Source organism: Adelges cooleyi, unplaced genomic scaffold, assembly GCF_023614345.1.
Source record: "Adelges cooleyi isolate 19-005CV unplaced genomic scaffold, UGA_ACOO_1.1 ACOO_flye_CR_arks_rails_tigmint_CR_PRNA_2, whole genome shotgun sequence".
Lineage (NCBI taxonomy): Eukaryota > Metazoa > Arthropoda > Insecta > Hemiptera > Adelgidae > Adelges > Adelges cooleyi.
The window spans coordinates 685,774-704,826 of record NW_026095860.1 but is presented as its reverse complement, the minus strand read 5'-3'; the positions used below and the strand labels follow the sequence as shown (position 1 = coordinate 704,826).

The following is a 19,053-nucleotide window of genomic DNA, read 5'->3' as shown; positions in this document are numbered from 1 at the left end:
TTATGCATGTGTTTGTATACCTACTAGTTTGCTCTTAAATCAGACCTCAACTACAAAATGTATAGTTTTTAAAACTTCATATTTAGGTCATAGCAAACTCTGGGTTTATTTAAAAACAAATTATTCAACACAATTTAATAACATTTAAAGAGATTTAATATTATAATATTATTTACTAATCATCACTAACCATCAAAGGTGGTCAAATTATATGTTTTTGGGGTCGGCGATTACGAATTTAATATCAGTTCTCAATTTTAATCAGCCAGAAAGAACTTAAGTAAAAAAAAAAAAAATTGAATTTGTGTAAACTTAAAGTCAAAAGTGTTACTTGAGCACAAAACTTAATAGTATTATTCTGCATAGATCTACATAAAATTGTTTTAATGATTTGATACATTTTTTTTTAAGATTTTAAGTGTTTTTGTTAAAATATACGCAATCTGCGAAAACACAGATTCCCGGCAATTAAAAAAAAAAACTGTAGTGCCGAATTTGTTTTCCGTTTAATATGTTATGGATACATATGAGTTCCAACTACTGGCAAATTTTCAACCCAAAAGTCTTAAAATTAAGGCTAAAAACAAAAAACTTGAACCCCCTCTAGGGGGATGGGGAATGGGTTTTATTTAAATTTGATACAACTGACGTGCGCGGGCATAACAAATAAATATTTCTTATAAATTTCAACTCGATCCGACTCTTTTTCTCGAAATAATAGCCAGTAAAATTTGTAACTTAAAAACTCGTACGTTTTTTTTTTGTTTTTTTCAAATTTCGTCTGTGAAGAAGTAAACTTTTTCAACTTTTACCCCCCAAAAGTACCAACTAAATGAAATTTGCGATTTATAGAGTTGCTACTCGAAGGAATTGATCCAGTATTAAAAAAGCCACAGTGTATACAGATAAAAAAAAACACACACATCAGAGTAAAACCAATACCTTCTCGCTTTGCATCGAAGCTAAAAGGTTAATGTTTAGTATTTTTATAATATTGTAAAATATGATAACCAAAAATGTTTACAAAAAATATATACTACAAAATTGCAATTATTCTAAAGCGCACTCATCCCATCTTTAAACTATGACGAAAATATTCGGTTTGAGTGTCCAATAAAAAAGTTTTATCAATTTTCAAAATGCCTATTGCTTTGTGTTCCACTCAATTTGAAAACATTTAAAACGGCGGTGACCGTAGGAGATGGTGGAAAATTTTCAACAAATTAGGGGTCTCGTTTTAGGTCAATGCGAACCAATGAGTCATTAATGATAAGACCATTGCATAGGTGTATAAATCAGTTTGGTAATTGTTAGAGAGTGAGGATTTTGTATAATTTCGCACATTGGCGCATGTGTTTCAAAAGTTACACCGAGTTCACCAAGTAAATAAAGATTTATATGTACGATTTTCTATGGAAGTATTATTTATCGAATTCTCGCCTAAGCGTTAACTCGAAAACACAATTTTTTTACCATAGAAAAACACTGGGTTGTTCGACGTGAGTTCCCATTTCCACTGTTTACATAAATTTAAATATACGAATCGACAAATTTAGGGTCTTAAGAAATTCATGGCCAACCCGACTTATTGACGATTTTCTAGAATAATAATAAAAAAAACAATTTACGTGAACCGTTTTTGGTTTTTTTTTTGTAATACAATATTATTTCAAGGTCATTGTAATTTCCCCCCCTTCGGCAAGAGTATTTTAGGGAGGGTTGATTTTGCAATTACTTATAGCAAATTGTGTGAATAATTCATTTAGACATTTATGTTAATCTATTTTTTGTTTTTTAGTAAAATAGAATTTCATTGAACTTGGAAGACATTTCTAAGCACATTAAACAAAAAAAAAAACAACTACAAACATTATTCGATAATATTATTAGAACATTTCCTGAAAATATAACTAAAATAAATCAATTAGAATGCTAATTATTACAATTACTAGATTTATATGATACGTTTAGTCACAAACATTATTTTTCAATGCATAGTATTACCACATAATTTTAATTGAATACAATATGAATAAATTGGATTAAAGTTAAAATTTAATAATGGTTACATGTATTATACTATTTTACGAAGTGTACCGGGTGATTAATGAACTATGACCAGTATAAGTCAATAACTTAGAAGATATTTTGAACTTTTTTTAATAATTTTTTAATAGTATTTTATAGTTATTAGTTAGGACAAACTTAATATATTTTTGTAAAATATAACCCCATCCCTTATATGTTAAAACCGTATGAACTTGAGTTTTTTTTAAATAGGAACGTACATATTTGATTAACTTTTTGTCGTTCACTTAAACTTGTTTCATGTTGTAAAAGTCAGGCCAACCTTATACTAGAGTACGCAATTAAATAATTACCTAAAAGTTAATTAAATAATTTAATTAATTTAATTAATTCGATGTCTCTTACAATTATTACATTTTCAAGTTCTAATAACAAACTAAGGACCTGAAGTAACCAGGCACACATGTGTTAGCTCTAATAATGAATAACCAAACACTGTGCTTAGCTAACTGTGACAAATACATGGGCATTGTCTGCTTACAGCGATTGTCTTACAAATATAAGAAGCCAGGCGTTCAGCTTGAAAATAAGTGTTAGTACTAATACTAACGGAAAAACACACGAGGTCTATTTAATAAATTAGTACTGCATTTAGATTAAAGGCGGATTCTGCAAAAAGTCTGCAACAAAAATGCAAACACCTACAAATTCTGTGACTGTAATTAAAGCAGCATTGTTTTTTTTTACTATTGTTTTTACCGACATAACTAAATTGTTTCTTATGATTTGCCGTCACCAATCAAACAATATTATTTTGTCATTTAGCAGAGGTCGTGTATGGCCGTGACACGATAATGGAATAAAAGCGAGGAGTATGTTAAAATTGAACAAAAGTCTTCGCGTAGATGAATATTATTTCTAGCGTTATGTTATTTAAAAGGGATGAAAATGTAATGCTTGTCCAATACACGTCTGGGCAGTGGGCCGTTGGACAGTTCACGTAACTATTGAAGCAGACACTTTAATTGAAGTGATAGCTTTTCATACTTTGTTTTATTTATGAGATCGGATAAATCCGCGGTACTACGTCAATTACAATTAGTACTCGTCTGACTATTACCTAATGATTCCCATTAATTCTAGTAAAAAAGTCGTGATTTGTGATGTAAAATATCATAATATATTTAAGAAAGTACCCAAACATTTTAGTCAGCAATTAAAATTTTAAGGCCGGCATCTTCATTTTGACACCCCGCCCCCCCCTTCCTTGAATATTTCTTAGCACCGGCCCTGTGGTCTGGTAACTGATTATTATTTACAATGTCATATATCTCTGTAGATTAAGTAAGATATAGGTATACTATATGATAATATCAGTTATTCAGATACCTATGTGATGATTTTATTGTAATACTACATTAACCACTACTTAACACCGACCTTTAGACTTTGTGTTCCGACTGTTTGCACGAAATACACTATAACTGATAAGCGTGACACTAAAGTTTTTTCTACAATTAGGTTTTTTGTGACGATTTTTTATTTTTTAATTCGAGCTATTCGATAAGAGTCGGTTATAATTTTTACAGTTTATAACAACAATTCATCGTGTTGATACTTCTAGAATATTGTGTGTCGTTCAGTAACTAGATGGCTTGCAAGGCCTAGGAGAGGTGATCGTGATGATTTTGAAATGAAAACATCATTTTAACGGTATTACATTATTTATTTAATCGTTTTATAAATGAAAACATAATAATGTAACAATAAAATAAACATATGTAAGTAATAAAATAAATAATAATACAACACAAAAATAAAACATCAAATTTAAAACTGATAACCCATAGTTAAAACACCCACAAACAATTTTCGTATGTTAATCATTCTGTATAATTTTTAATTCAGAAAAAACACAAATCTTTATATGGGGGGGGGGGGGGCAAATGCCACCCCGTTGGCAAAAAATAATATTAAAAACATTAGTATACGCCTATGCTCAGCTATATTATAACATCATTTCTTCTGTAAAGTGCTCTGACTTAAAAACTCATTGATGCTGGGTACGCCGTTGTCCATGTCTATTAACGCATAGAGGAATTCCACTATGTCCACATAGCTGTCTTCTAAAAAGTACAATATTTTCAGTTAAGAAGTTTATTTTATTTTGTCGCTAGATCTACTTCAACGTTTTGGCCACTATAATATATACAGATTTATTGTGATAAAAATCAGCAATCATTTTTCCGGGAAGCTTTGTATAATTGTAAAATTACTTTTTCCCCGAGATGTTGAAATTATGAAAATATCCGTATAGAACAATTAACAAATGTATTTACCGTATCCTTAACATATCAACCCTAACGATCATATAAAAACCCCAGTAAGCTATATCATTATCGTAACCTTAAACTAATGGATACTTTTCCTTTTTTTTTTTTTAGAGGTAGTTTTTGGACTCTGTATCGGATGATTATATAAACCCAGATCTGTAATAATATGAAACAACTTTTTTTTCCGGCTTATTTACTAACCCCAACTGTAACACATGCAAAACCGCCCAAGTCCTACTTTATGCTCTTCCTCGCCATGGTAATTATTTAAAAAAATTAAGCCGATTTCGTTAACGTTATAATTTTCAATCTTACTATTGGTGTCGTGATCTTTCATGAATTTCTCAAGGTCTTTGTCCTCGAAAATCTCGGAGTTAATTTTTTTAAGTTCTTCTGTACTGAGTAAACCGTCTTTGTCTTTGTCAACCTGATTGAATTGACTTACAATTTGCCTAACTATATCGACAGGTATAGCTTCACCCTGAAATATCAACAAAGTAATTAAAATAGTGGGTACCTCTTCAGATGCACACGGGGGCGTTATCCACTCGACATTAATAGTTGTACTGTGACAGCATGTGGTTTGCACGAATAAAATAATATACTCTATGGGATGTGATAGTATTGAGACAACCGGATTTTCATAGTAAAATAAAGGAGCATATTAATATCTAAGGCAATTTTTTTGGCGGATCCGATAATTTTTTTGTCTTTACATTTTTACACTTTAAGTTTTTTCTTATTTTCTAATAAATTATTAAAATTTAGTCGAAACTCTAGTTTTTATTCGTGCAGAACAGCTATATTAATGTAAAAAAAATATATAATGTTTTTCTATAGAAATAACTGTGATAGCCGGACAACAAAAAAAAACTAAAACCAATACACAATGTTCTCATTGCTGTACTAAAATAAATATACACTATGGCGATTTAACGAAAAACGTCCTATACTCTAATGCTTTAATAAATGAGTGTGTGCGCCATCGTAAAAGCAAATAGAACACAATCGTAATCAAATTATCAAACTTACTTTTTCTCCTTTACTGTATTCTGCAATGACAACCAACAGTTCTTGCAACTCCAAAGCAGCTTCACCTATAATCGAAATAATGAGTACATTTTTTATTTTACTAAAATATATACATATTACATATTATAATCATAGAACCAGAACTGAGACAAATGTTTAAACAAAACAAAATAATAGAATAAATCTTAGTTAAATTACAGTTGTTTCGTAAATAACAAAAAAAAAAGATAACATCATTCAAAACGATATAAATACAATTTAGTTTGCTTATTCGTTTTATTTTATAGATGACAAATGTTCTCGATTAATTTAAAATAATTAAATCACATACTATTAAGAATAATATCGATAACAAGTAATTTGAAGCTAACAACTAGTGTTGATTAATTTGTTCATAAAAAAGTCAAATAATAAAATTCGATCAAGTAAAAATAATTTTTTTACTTATTGCTCCGTTTAAATTAAAAGTTATTTTTCCAAACCTGTATAATAATAACAAACGAGATAACATCAACAAAATATTCTTACGAGTTGTAGTAAAGCTCAAAAGGTCCTTGAGGTCTTCTCCGACTATAGATAACTTTATGAAAAAGTCTGTTATTCCTAAAGGATTAATTTGATTGCCTGTTTTGTTTTCTTTTAATTTGGCCAGTTCGTCAATGTGTATCTTGTCTAGACTTCCGTCCTAAGTACAAGTATTTAAATCATGTAAGTATACGAAGGGAGTAAGATTTTTTTTTTGTAAATTCGCCAAAATGTATAGTAGGTATGGCAAAAGTATTATAGTTATATGTGTGCTTCGTCAAGACTTTAACGAAACCATAAATACTTACTTGAGGTTTTACTTCCAAATAGGCTTTCACCAACTCCACGGCGTTAATTGTTTTGTCATCTAAAAAAATTAATTTAAATCATCAACCTTAGTAATATAATTAACTGCTTAGCTGACTCAATAATACTTGTGCTAAATTGGCCTGCTAAATCATCTTTGAACTTTTGTCCTAGACTTAAACTAGCAATGAGGTCTTTTAATTCTTCGTAGTCAATAAGACCATCGTTGTTACGCTTTTGGTCAAATTTTCTGAACACTGTCACAATAATTGTTACTTCGAAGGATGATACATTTTGTTTCTACGAAAAAAACCCATATGGTAACAAGAAAATTAGGTTAATTTGAAATTTTCCCATATTTTTTTTTTCAATATTACCTGCCAGGAGTCAGAACTCTTATCGTTATCGGCCAGAAGTATCAAAAGATCTTGTGCTTTATGAGCGTCCGACACATCTATAGTTTAAAATAAAATAGAAAAATATATTTTGAACAATTTTCAATCGAACTACCCAAGCCGAGTGCATTAAATTGAAAATCGTTAAATACTGGAAAGACGGATATTATTTTTTACAGACATCAAATTTGTTTCCAAGTGGGAGGTGGGGTAAGATTTGATTACAACCGAAAAGTTTAAACCCTGTTTAAAAGATGCTTTATTACCTGTGTTGTATGTGAAATGTGACATGGATTTCATGCCAAGTTTTAGTCCAAGATCCAAGATAATTTGCTTGGGAATTTCGTTTTTATATGTTTCGTAGTCTTTAAATAAAGAAACAATATCCTTGGCTTGCCGCTCATTGATTCCGGCGCTCTATAAAATATTATAGGTACAATAAAAATAATAATACATACTATTAACTAAAGAAATGTTTTTTATTAAGTACTTTTACCTGTGTTACGGTCACAAAGTACAACATGCAAAGGATAACGGCACTTTTGAAATGCATAACGGTTGTTTATTTTTCAAACACTTTGTTGAACCAGAAGTAAGTCTTCAATACCAAAGTCGGGTGAACAGTGAAATTCGATTGTACTCGAGGTGTCTTCTATAGGGTGCGAATGATAAAAACAACTTAAGTTTAGAAATGGATAATATTGGTAGATAGTTGTTTTTATTTTTTATTTTATTTACATAGTACACGCTTTAGGTAATGTTTTTGACTCAAATGTACAGTGTAGACACGGCGCAACCTAGAAAAACACTGCACATTTGCTTATGTAAAATGGCATAAAAATATATTTTGTACTTGATATAAATCGTACAAGCACAATACAGCGAACGACGAATATTATTAAATCTTCATACAATAATATTTTGCATTTAAATAAATTAAATGATTTTCATACGTTGTACTTTGCGATTACATATTTTATTCGAGGGGTGAGAAAATCCTTCTAAAATGGTGTATAGCCACCAAACTTACAAAATACTAGTAGATAGTTGTTTTTCTTTTTTTTTTCTTTATACTTATGTACTTGAATATATACTTAAATAAATGTTTTTGACTCGGTTGTACAGTTGTAAGCATAGTGTAACCCAAAAAAACACTGCACATTTACTAGCGTAAAATGGAATAATAACATATTTTTATTCGCTATATATTCGCACAAAAACAAAAACAATTTAGCAGACGACGAATGCTATTAAATCTTCATGTAATAATATTATTCGTTAAAATAAAAAAAATAATAATAATAATTTCCATACACTAAACTAGACTACACTAACTAGAAATCAAGCATAGTCTTAAATAATTACGGCAACAAAACGTCAAAATATTTTCAAAAGTGTTTACTGTTAAGATTCCATCGTCTAACGAAAAATAATTTATGCCAATGTTTTCCATTTATAAATAAATATAAACTTAATGGAGATATTTTGAAAACTTATGTTAACGACTTTCGGTTCACTTACATAATATTCATTATTCAATAATCTATATTAAACCTAACAAATATAGTTAACGATGTTGGAGATTAAATATTGATTTTAATACCAAAATATGCTTTACACACATTTCTACAACATCAGTAACAATATCATTGCATTATATTATTATAATTACGGTGTCATTTACAAAATAGATTGTATTAAGTTTCGGGGGATTTATTATTAAATATCGAACCAGCCTAATACTAAAAATACATTTTTAAGCACATTATTGACAATGATTTTGTATACTATAATTCAAGATTGAATGTTCTATAATACCGTTAAAAAATAACATATGACATGGTTTTTTTATAAATGATTCTTAGAAACATGAAAAAAAAAATTTTAATTATCACAATTATTAGGTATTAAATTTCGATGGCCTGAAATTGTAGTATTAATACGTTTGTCGTTAAATATTATTATTATTCACTATTTTAAAAAAATATATGTGTATTGCAGAAACTGTTCGATAGATCATTCCTTTCCTTTTTGAGTTTTGTTTTTTGAAAAAGTATTGAATTGGCAATAAATGTAAAAAATAATGAGCAACAATTGACAGTCTATATGGAATGTTTAATTTAGCACGGCCAATCTATAACAGACATTTTATTATTTTTGTCTAAGAGTATTTCCTTTGTCGGTCTATAAATTGCATGTCTAGTTGTCACACCTTGAGTCTTTTAACTATGCCTAACAAGCGAAATTCAAGAAAAGATGCTACAATTTCTCGAGGAAACGGTTTATGGTATTTTCTTATAAAATACTTTACCAGAGGCCCAAATTCGGATTTCCAATTGATAATGCACTGGGTTTTATGTTATACTCTGAGTTGGGTTTTCTCTCGTTAGGTTATGTATAAACCGTAACAAATGGTCTTTTAATTATTAACTTCCTACCTGGTTTGTTTTATCTATTCTGTACTGTTAGGCGGTCCAACCAAAAAATAATTTGAAATTTGGCTCTGTCTTTTTTAATTTTCAGAAACTTTTTTTACAGTAGTCCACATTTCAATGCTATAAAAGTGCAAAAGCTAACCGTTTTTATCAGCCCTCAAATAATAAATAAATTACCAAAAAAAAAAGATCACTGCACACCTAAGAGGGGTGGAAAAAAATCACTTCGAATAAACGAACAAATCATTTTATAGTCTCATATTCATGAAATGCAGAAAATTAAAAAATTACAAATATTAAATAAAAAAAACATTTAACCCTTCGTTAGAGTGTTGTGGTTCATTAAACCCCACATGATAAGATTTTGTGTGATACTAATAGTTATCAATCTAGATCAAATTTTCTTTTTTATGAAATCTTTCTTTCTATGTTACTTTATGATTGAAATCGGTTTTGGTTGGTCAATAACCACATGTTTTATTGTGTTATTGTGTTTTGAATTGAGTGATATCAACAAACGGGTATTTCAAACCCCAACACATTTTTCATGTACCAATTTATATTTATGTTACCAAAGACTCAAAAAGTGAAGAAGATAACTTAAAAATTTACTTTTCTACTGACAAGGGTTAAACCTAAAACTGATTATTTTATTTTGAAAAACAACATGTATTGAGATAAGGGTTTAATTTTTAGCTTCGATGCAGAGCGGCGAAGGTATAGGTTTTACCCTGACGTGGGCTTTTTTTTTATCTGTATACACTGTAACTTTTTTAATATTGGACCAATTCCTTCGAGTAGCAACTCTATAAATCACAAATTTTATCTAGTTGGTACTTTGGGGGAGGGGGAGGGGTAAAAGTTGAAAAAGTTTACTTCTTCACAGACGAAATTTGAAAAAAACAAAAAAAAAACCGTACGAGTTTTTAAATTAGAACTTTTACTGGCTATAATTTCGAGAAAAAGAGTCGGGTCGAGATGAAATTTATAAGGAATATTTATTTGGTAAAATATAAATAATTAACTACAAACATGGTGTACCAGATGTGAGAAACGAACAGACGCAAAAAACTGTCAGTTTGTAACGTCTAACCGTATTAGGTTAGGTTAGGACCCAATGGTCGGTATCATAATATTGTGTTTATTACATGATATGACAGACGACTACATCGTGTAACTGATTATAGTAGATACACGATTTATTGGGGAAAAACCTATACGTGTACTTATTAAGACACTTAATGATTCTGACACGACAAAATCACTGTTGTTATCTCGTTATTTTATCGCCCGCGTTATATCATCGTACCGAAGGTCATCTATGAGTATATAAGGTCCAAATACCTGCAAATTATGAAGAGGACTGTTGTTCTTTGGATTCAGATTAAGTGTTGGTTTTTATGCAGTATACCAACCCAAAATGTATTTTATATTACACAATTTTTTTAAAGGAACACTAATATTTTGCATATTGTTATATTGTTATTTATTTAAAGAGATTCACGCCTGATTGTTTAAATTATTTAATATTAGATAATCAGTTTCGTGCTATTTTCAAATTTTTAGTTTAGCAACTTGTAGCTCTGATTTTGTATAAAATATTTCATTATTTTATTACGGTGTTCAAATTAAGATATATTTTAATAATTATCAAAAGTCATGAATGATAATACTTTATTTTATGACTATATCAAATCTCGTGAACATTTAACTTTGTGATACTGCTCCTATACTATTATTAAAAAAACACAATTTTTAAAATCTCCATAAAAGGTTATTGTTAAATATGTAAATGTAACAGCCAGCAGCCGACCGCTAGTTGTAATTTGAAAGCGATTTTATCCGAGAGGAATATTACAGTAGAGTATAGTCATAATGGAATCAAAGCAACGAGGAGACGGAGAGGTCACGGGACTACAGGAATTATTATAAATAAAAGTGATAAAATTGAATAAAATCACTTTCAAATAAACGCTTTAATGCTTATTGTAAATACAGCACTTCAATTTAATACTTTCTAATTTTGCTGGTTTATGCTGTGCTTGGTTTGGACTGTACTAGCTTGAAAATACTAACTACTGATTTGCATCGAAGCGTTTTTTCGAAAGTGATTTCATCACTCTCAGATTTAAAAATTCCTGTAAGACTGTGACCTCCCCGTTCCCACTATGCTCCGTCCCCACCATGCCCTGACCCCACTGTACTGGTTTTTTTAACATAAATTTAAGTATTACCTAGTAATTTAAAAACTGATTGTTCACATACATATGATAATAAATAAATTGGTATTTATTTTTTGATACTAAGTATGTAGGTATTCTACTACTACTTATAAAAAAAAACAATAACAATTTGTATAAAAATAGTTGTTTCATGCCGTTTAGATTTTTCATCTTTTTAATTGTGGTTTATTTAAAAAAATAAGTAACTTTAAAAGGTTTAAATATTCATTTCTTTACTGTATATTTATTGATAAAACCCATAAGTCGCTTAATGTTTTATTTATATTAATTGAATGTTTACATCAGAATTTGAACAACCAACATGAGTAAAATTCTGAACAATAATAATTTAAAAAAAATTCTGAATCGGAACAAAATATTAAATTGTCACCTATTATAGCTACAAAGATGTTTAAAGTTGTATCTTAATTATAGTAACAATTGCCTCATAACTGTGTTATATATGGAAAAGGAATTGTCAATTGGTAAACGCTATGCACCACATAATTATATAGCTATTATCTATATTATTTAAATTTAAAAGTATGACGCCAAGTTGCATAAAAAGTTAATCATTTAATGGTTTATTATAATTAATGGACCAATTACAGACAACAAAATTGTGTTCAAATTCCACTGAATATATTACATAACTTCATGAAATCTTTACTGAACGTTTATGCAAGTCGTAACCCGCCATTAATGTTTTATATGCAAAAATCTTACTTACTATAAAATTAAGTGTAAAATACACCAACATTGATAAGACTTTTATGAAATCAAAAAGAAATACCGTCATTACTCATTTGTAACGAATCTCTTAAATGCTATGGTCCTTTAAATAATACATTTTGTATTATTTATTAAAAGTATACATCTTTTTTTTGCGTTCAATGGATTTATTTTCGCACAGAAAATACTGAAGTCACACTTGGAACTTACTCAACAAGCAATTCCACAGATGTACGTACTCTTATGGGCATTTGGATGTTTACTCTGTTAATAACAGAGTGTTGTTTTTTTATTAGAGTATTAATTAACAGAAATTTATTTCCACGATATGTGTTATAATCAAATTGTCGGAAAGCCTGTTTAAAAAAATAAATTATGCTGAATATTATTTTATCCGATATTACATCTGTTAAAGCATGAACGCTCTTACAGTCTGTAAACTCGTTTTAGAATTTCGGTTTCGTAATCGAAAATCGGTACTCGTGTACCATGTAGAGTACTTAAGTGACGCAACAAAGACATCTGTTGGAGATAGCTAATACTTTGTTATCGGTTTAATCTAATCGGACTCGTCGATGGGCAACACCTGGTGTAGATTGGAATATCGTCGTTTGATCTACAACTGGTGATCCATGATCGATTACGTTTTGGGTGTAGCAAGTCACACGTGAAAGTCACTGCGATTATCTGATATCACACACATGCTGATTATCATAATCCCGTCATCGCAAAGAGATTGACTATTAATCGTAATCACCTCTTCATATTCGCAGAACCAAATTGTCACTTAATTATATAGCCCAAATAAATAACATAACGAGTCTAATATTTGCCCATTAAGATACCATCTAGGTCTTGATGGTCTAAATCACAGACTCAAATAATTGGATAACTCTTTCATTTATAAATTAGTAAATTGTCTTATGGACTAATTTCGGAGAGATAGAATTCTAGAAACCATACTTTGTTTTGATTTCACTCACAAAATTATAGCTATTTTTTCATAATTTATCGGCTGTTATTTTGTAAATATTAAACCAGTTTTAAAAAAAATATTTTCTCCGCATTTATGAAAATAAGAAGCTCTACGAAAAGGCTATTGTATATATTTTAAAATAATTTTTTTGGGAAAAAACCCATACGAATAACTAACAAACAATTTGGACGACCATAGGGAAAGGCCACAATACATAATTATGTTCCAATGTGTTTCCTTCAAGGGAAAAATGGTAGGTATACGTTTTTTCGTTTTGTACTTTTAAATTCATTTCAAATTTACTTCGAGTTCTTATGCTATTAGAATTGATACATAGACCGTGTTCAACAAAATTCAAAGGCAAAGGCCTCTCACACCTGTGTATATTCTATTGAAAACAAATTTTTTTAAATTCGTACATAGGTAACCTTCATTTTTTTTTTTACTTTATATGAAAACATGGTATTATTTGAACAATACACGTGCCCAATATTTTTCTGCTTATGTATTACAACTAAGATTGTACTTTGACCAAGAAGCCTCTGTCCCTCGCAATGTCCTTTAAACTCAATTCACCCCAAACGAATTTCATCCATAAGCCGAATTTGAATATTCATAATAGATTTCATACCTTTAATTATTTCTCAATACTTTTTACCGACCGTTCTCTCTACATTATTGTGATTTTTATCAAAACCTAACAAATACTGTAAACATTTTTGTAATTTATAAGCTAATGATTTAATAGAAAAATATATTTTTACATTTCAATTAGCTTTAAAAATAGTACAACGGGTAAATTTTTGTAAGACAATTTTAATTGGAATTATAAGTTTTCGAATTTGGTATAAAGGTCAATATTGATTTAAATAAAAGCATGATGGTCTGAAATTCGTACTAAAAACAATTGTTAGAAAATATAAATGTACCAGTTTAAGTAAAATAAGCACCCATTACACTAGTCACCTTAATTTTAATATTAGTATGTATGGTGTTGTTGGAGCCCAATGTAGTTGACTTTGTACCAATAGTTTCTACGGAGATACACAAATGGATACCCAAAATTTTAATTGTCAAATAAGTACAATGATTTCGGTTAGTTATCCGTCAAGGTATTTTTTTATTATGCTTATTATTAATAAATGTCAATACGTTATCCCTTGACAAAGTGAAATTATAAAAAAGCATTATTGTACTAAAAATGTAGCTAGAATTAAAGTTAAAAGTGACTTTACGATTCAATATATGATATTACAAAAAAATGCCTTGTTATTTAGAAGCTAGCTTGATAAATCGAAAAAACAACTTGACAAACCATTATAATTTCAAAGCTGCTATTGTTTTTTTTTTTTAATTTTGTCTTTTGAATAGCTTGAAAGACTTTTTGTCTTCTAAAAATCGTCTACTTTTATAAAATAATTTATTTTTAAAAATGTCTACAAAAAAATTATGTACTGCACAAAATGGTTTCATATAAAAAAAAGTCTACAATAATGTCAACTAGAAAAAATATTGTTTAACTCATTCAAAAATGTTTATGATGTTACATGCAAACAAAACTACATGGCGACCATGTAGGTCAGTACTGTTGAAATATGTTTTTAAAATAAATTTTAATGGATTTTGTTTAAAAATAGCCTAACCACAGGCCGTATTTGAAATTTTGGCGCCCCCGGACATATAATTTATGCAACCCCCTCTCCTAATTATCAATATTACACTTATTTCATCCATTGTCGAGATTCTTTAATATTTCCTACACATTTTATGTTGGTAATATGTAGTTCAATATTAAAAATCTAAAAATTAATATATGAAAACCGTTCAATAATTAAAAGTTTTTTTATATTATAACAAATTGGCATAATAAAATACAGTATTAAATTATTCAACATTTTTTTTTTTTTAATGTAATTTTTTTCTTGCTTGATTATTAGCGAACTCTTCAATTATATCACTATAATTAATTTTAAGAGTTAGTTGTAATTCAATGTTTATAAATGCCAATGCATTTAGGCTATCAGCGTATAATCTGTTTATTATTTTTTTCAATACATTTTTTAATTAATTTTGCTTAAATACTTTGCCACCCCTAAGACATGCATCATATATACCGTGTAGTTTTAAATATTTTGCACCCGTATATTCAAATCAGATAATGTGGTACGGCTTTTATAATATTTGTAAGCAATATAATATTTGTTGCTTTCTTTTTTCAAACCGATAAATTTGCTACATGAGTAATCTTGATATATTTTGCGTTAAGTAAAAAAACATTTTTTTTTTCGAATTATTTGAAGAATACACGTGCACATTGTTTTTCTATTTATTTACCACGCCTTAAATGTTTCAGAGGCCCTCGGTTAGGTTAGGGTGTTTTCAATTCTTGACAAAGTCTACACGACGTTTACCGTTTTGAAATATGTCTTAAACTACAAAGTGTATTATACCTACGGTATACCTATTATTTTGCCTCGCTAGGAAATGTGTCAATATTAAATTTCAGCATAAAAAAAGCTCAATATATGTATGCGAATATAGTATGAAGACTTTTGCATAGTACCTATGTTATTCCCCCAATTCTTGCAAATATGAAAATAATACCAACTATCGCATTAGTCCCACGGAATCGAAATAATAATTATTAAAAAATATGTGGCACATCAGCCTAAAATAAATCAAATTTTGGCTTGCTAGAAAAGCTCAGCAGATCAAGAGCAGTATTGAACATAATTATTAATGTACAATAACCCATTGTTGAGTTTGAAAAAATGTTTTTACTATCAAAACCGTTTACTACAGCCAATATTTTAGTAAATTTTTCTCAATTTCCAATATAAAGTACAAACAGCTTTTTATCGACGCGTAGGTTTAAATTGAAAATCTATTCATTTTCCTTTAAGGCCCCTGGATACCGACCATTTTTAAAGAGTTTTGTATAGGCAATATTTAAGAAAAACGTAGTTTTAATAAATTTCGACCATGTTAATTAATTTACCGGTTAATTTGTAAAAGCTTCGTGGTATTATTTTAATAACAATACCATGAATAATAATAATAATAATAATACTGTTTATAATATTGATGTGTTTTGGCTGAAAAAAACCGTTGGTATCTAGGAGGCTTTAAACCGAAATTGTTTTTGTGTTTTTTGCAGTTGTTGTAATTTTTCTTGTTTGTACAAATTTTTAGAATACGAAAATATTTCATAAAAAGTTTTTGTTCGATCAGGGTCGATTTGCTACCATTTATTTTGTTGACATTGTGCAAATTGTCGTTTTCAAGTTTTCATATTATTTTTTTGTCCTGAAAATGATTTTTCTGTTAGAATAAATATAAAAACAATTTTACACGTAATAGATTTACACTATAAAGTATGCTTTAGCTACATTTACTTTAAGTCTAATTTTAATTCCAAAAACTATAAAAAAAAAACTAACAAAGAACATTTTCCTCCAATTTTAGGAAAAAAAGATAAATAAATTCCACTGTTTTTCAAAACAAACATGCTTAATTTAATATAATAAATATCATTACTTAATTATCAAAATTAAATTTATAACATATATATATATAGTAAAGAGCTAGGTGATTAGTGAGGTCGGAGCATATTAGGGTGGGGGGAGATCAAAAATCTTCCAGAATATTATTATAACTGAATGTCATAAATCACTTTCAAATAAACTCATGTACTCAATAAATCGTGTACTAGCATAGTTATTTTTTATTCTACACCAAATCTACACTACTTTTGTATATTAATTACACAAGCTAATAGTTTTTTTTTGTTTACAAGGTCTCTCAAAAATATTATGTTGGTTTTGCAATCAAATCTTTCTAGGATTTATACTCTAGACAGCTGTTCTAAGCCAATGATTTTTAATATTTTAGTTTTTTTTATTATGTTAAACATATACAATGTAGTTATATATGTGTTGTATACTACAGGCAGAAATCAGCAATTTGTATATACCTATCGTTAAAATACGTTTTCTAATATACGAAATTAAATTTAAAAAAATTATAATTTATTGTAAAACCATTATTTTTTTGTTATGTATTTGATTTCCATCCCTTGCTGCAATTGGTCTCAGAGCACCTATCAATTTCCACATCTGGTCAAGAATAATTTTACTATTTCATTTTTTGTATTTATTTTAAATCTTTTGAACGTATTTTAAGGTTTTATCACTGTTATTACTTTTCTAAATTGTTGTTTCTTTACTTTCCTACACGGGAACGTATTGAGAAGTCGCTTTAAGCTGTGTTATTTATTGAAATAAGAAAAAAATATTTGCTTTTGATGTTTTCTATGCTTTTTCAAACCGTCGCCTATAGCACTAAATAAGAATATATCTAAAAACCAAAACAACATCTGTAAAATCGACCTAGTTATATTATTTGAATTCTCCATAGTTAAAACGATTTTAATTATTATAATATTATTGGACAATACTAGTTATTACAATTGTATTCTGGCGTTAAAATGAATTTTATTTTTTACTCTTTATGTGCAATTAATGCATATCCCCTAGCAGCGAGTATTTATCAAGACAAATTGTATAGGTAATTTGTCACTAAACGACGAAATCAAGCTAAAGTTTTAAACATAATATATACCTACATTAACAAAATAAAAAACATCCATTTTGATCGTTAATTATTTTCTTTAACTATTATAACGCTTACAGGGTCGGTTTGTGCACTAAACTTGAAACATTTATAAGGTATCGATCGAGGCACAATTTTTAGATTATTTTCAGATAACTAGTATTTTTTATGATTTTTGCAATAACATTAATAACGAAAATTAATAATGTACTACTACTATTACTAAACATTTTTTTGTTTTGGGTTCGAAATAATCTAATCTAAATCTTAACATTTTTCTTCAGCTTCTGGTTACGAATTAAAATGTTTCTGGTAATAAAATATTTTATACATAATCAGTCATCACCCCTCAGTGACATTTCTTAAACAATAAATAACATGGTATATAAAACCTAATATTAACTGTATCTACGGTATTCTTTAAAACACCCTTTAAGTTTATACACGAAATATAACTTGTAACCCCCTCCCCCCATTTCTGGCTAATGACCTTTGTAGTTGAGGTCTTAGTAGTTAAATAAAAAAAAATCCTAATATTATAAATATTAAGTCATTATTTAAAAACTGCAATTAACTAAATAATTGAGTTTAATAAAAAATACAATTTTTTCAGAAATTTGTTGACTGTTGATTCAATTCAATTATGGAAACCTAGAAATTTATTATGATCAAAATGTATTTTCCCCATTTTTTTTCAAAAAAAGTTTGACTACAGATTTTTGAGAAAATTGTAAGTGTTATAGCCCCACGCAAGGTCTATTTTTCTAGTCTAATTTTCAGGGCTTAAGTCCTAAAAGCTTGTTAAAAAAAATGAGAAAAAAAGAAAAAGTTTCTACTCCTTCTAGGAAAAATGTTTTTTTAATATTTTTAGGGTTTATCAAACTTCGTCGATAGTACTTCATCAGAAAAATATACCATACAAATTTGGAACTCCTAAGATTATTTTTAAAAACGTTTAAGCGTAGGTACAACAATTGTATGTTGAAAAATATATTCATTTTGTAGACGTTTTCTCAATTCAAAGGGGAATCGATGAATATTTTAAATCTTTGGTTCATTAAAGAAATTAATAATAATATAAATGATATTTGATACTTTCAATATTTTAGAGGGGTTATTTAAAGTTAAGGACTAAGCCTACCCAATTCCTCCCCTCCTTAGTTCACTTATATAATAACCTCTGCTTTTAGCTCCAAGTTATCTTCCCTTCCTTGTCCCATATTTCCTGTTTTGTTGAAGTAGTGTATTTTCTTTACAGTTCCCAGGTAACTGTGAGATCAGTTAAAACGGGTTGATACTATTGCTAGCTCAAATGTATCTTTCCCTAATCTACATGGACTTCTCATCCCTAGTTAGAACATTGTTCAGCTCTACCAAAAAATAAATAGTTTACAAGTGAGTCAAATGGTCCTCCCGACCATTCCAATATGCCCTCGTCTTAACAGTCCTAATATCAGA

The 19,053-nt window shown here is 28.7% G+C and overlaps 1 protein-coding gene across 1 annotated transcript; it reads right to left on the bottom strand.

The window, feature by feature from the left end:
• Positions 1-4,044: 4,044 nt before the first annotated feature.
• On the bottom strand, positions 4,045-7,253 carry LOC126833792 (uncharacterized). Its single transcript, XM_050565336.1, has 9 exons — positions 7,116-7,253; positions 6,886-7,036; positions 6,602-6,678; positions 6,353-6,524; positions 6,227-6,285; positions 5,922-6,078; positions 5,394-5,458; positions 4,677-4,842; positions 4,045-4,154 (listed from the first exon to the last, which is right to left on the bottom strand). Exons 1-9 carry the CDS (start codon positions 7,170-7,172, stop codon positions 4,045-4,047), a joined length of 1,014 nt encoding a protein of 337 aa, XP_050421293.1. The 5' UTR covers positions 7,173-7,253.
• Between the last annotated feature and the right edge of the window lie 11,800 nt (positions 7,254-19,053).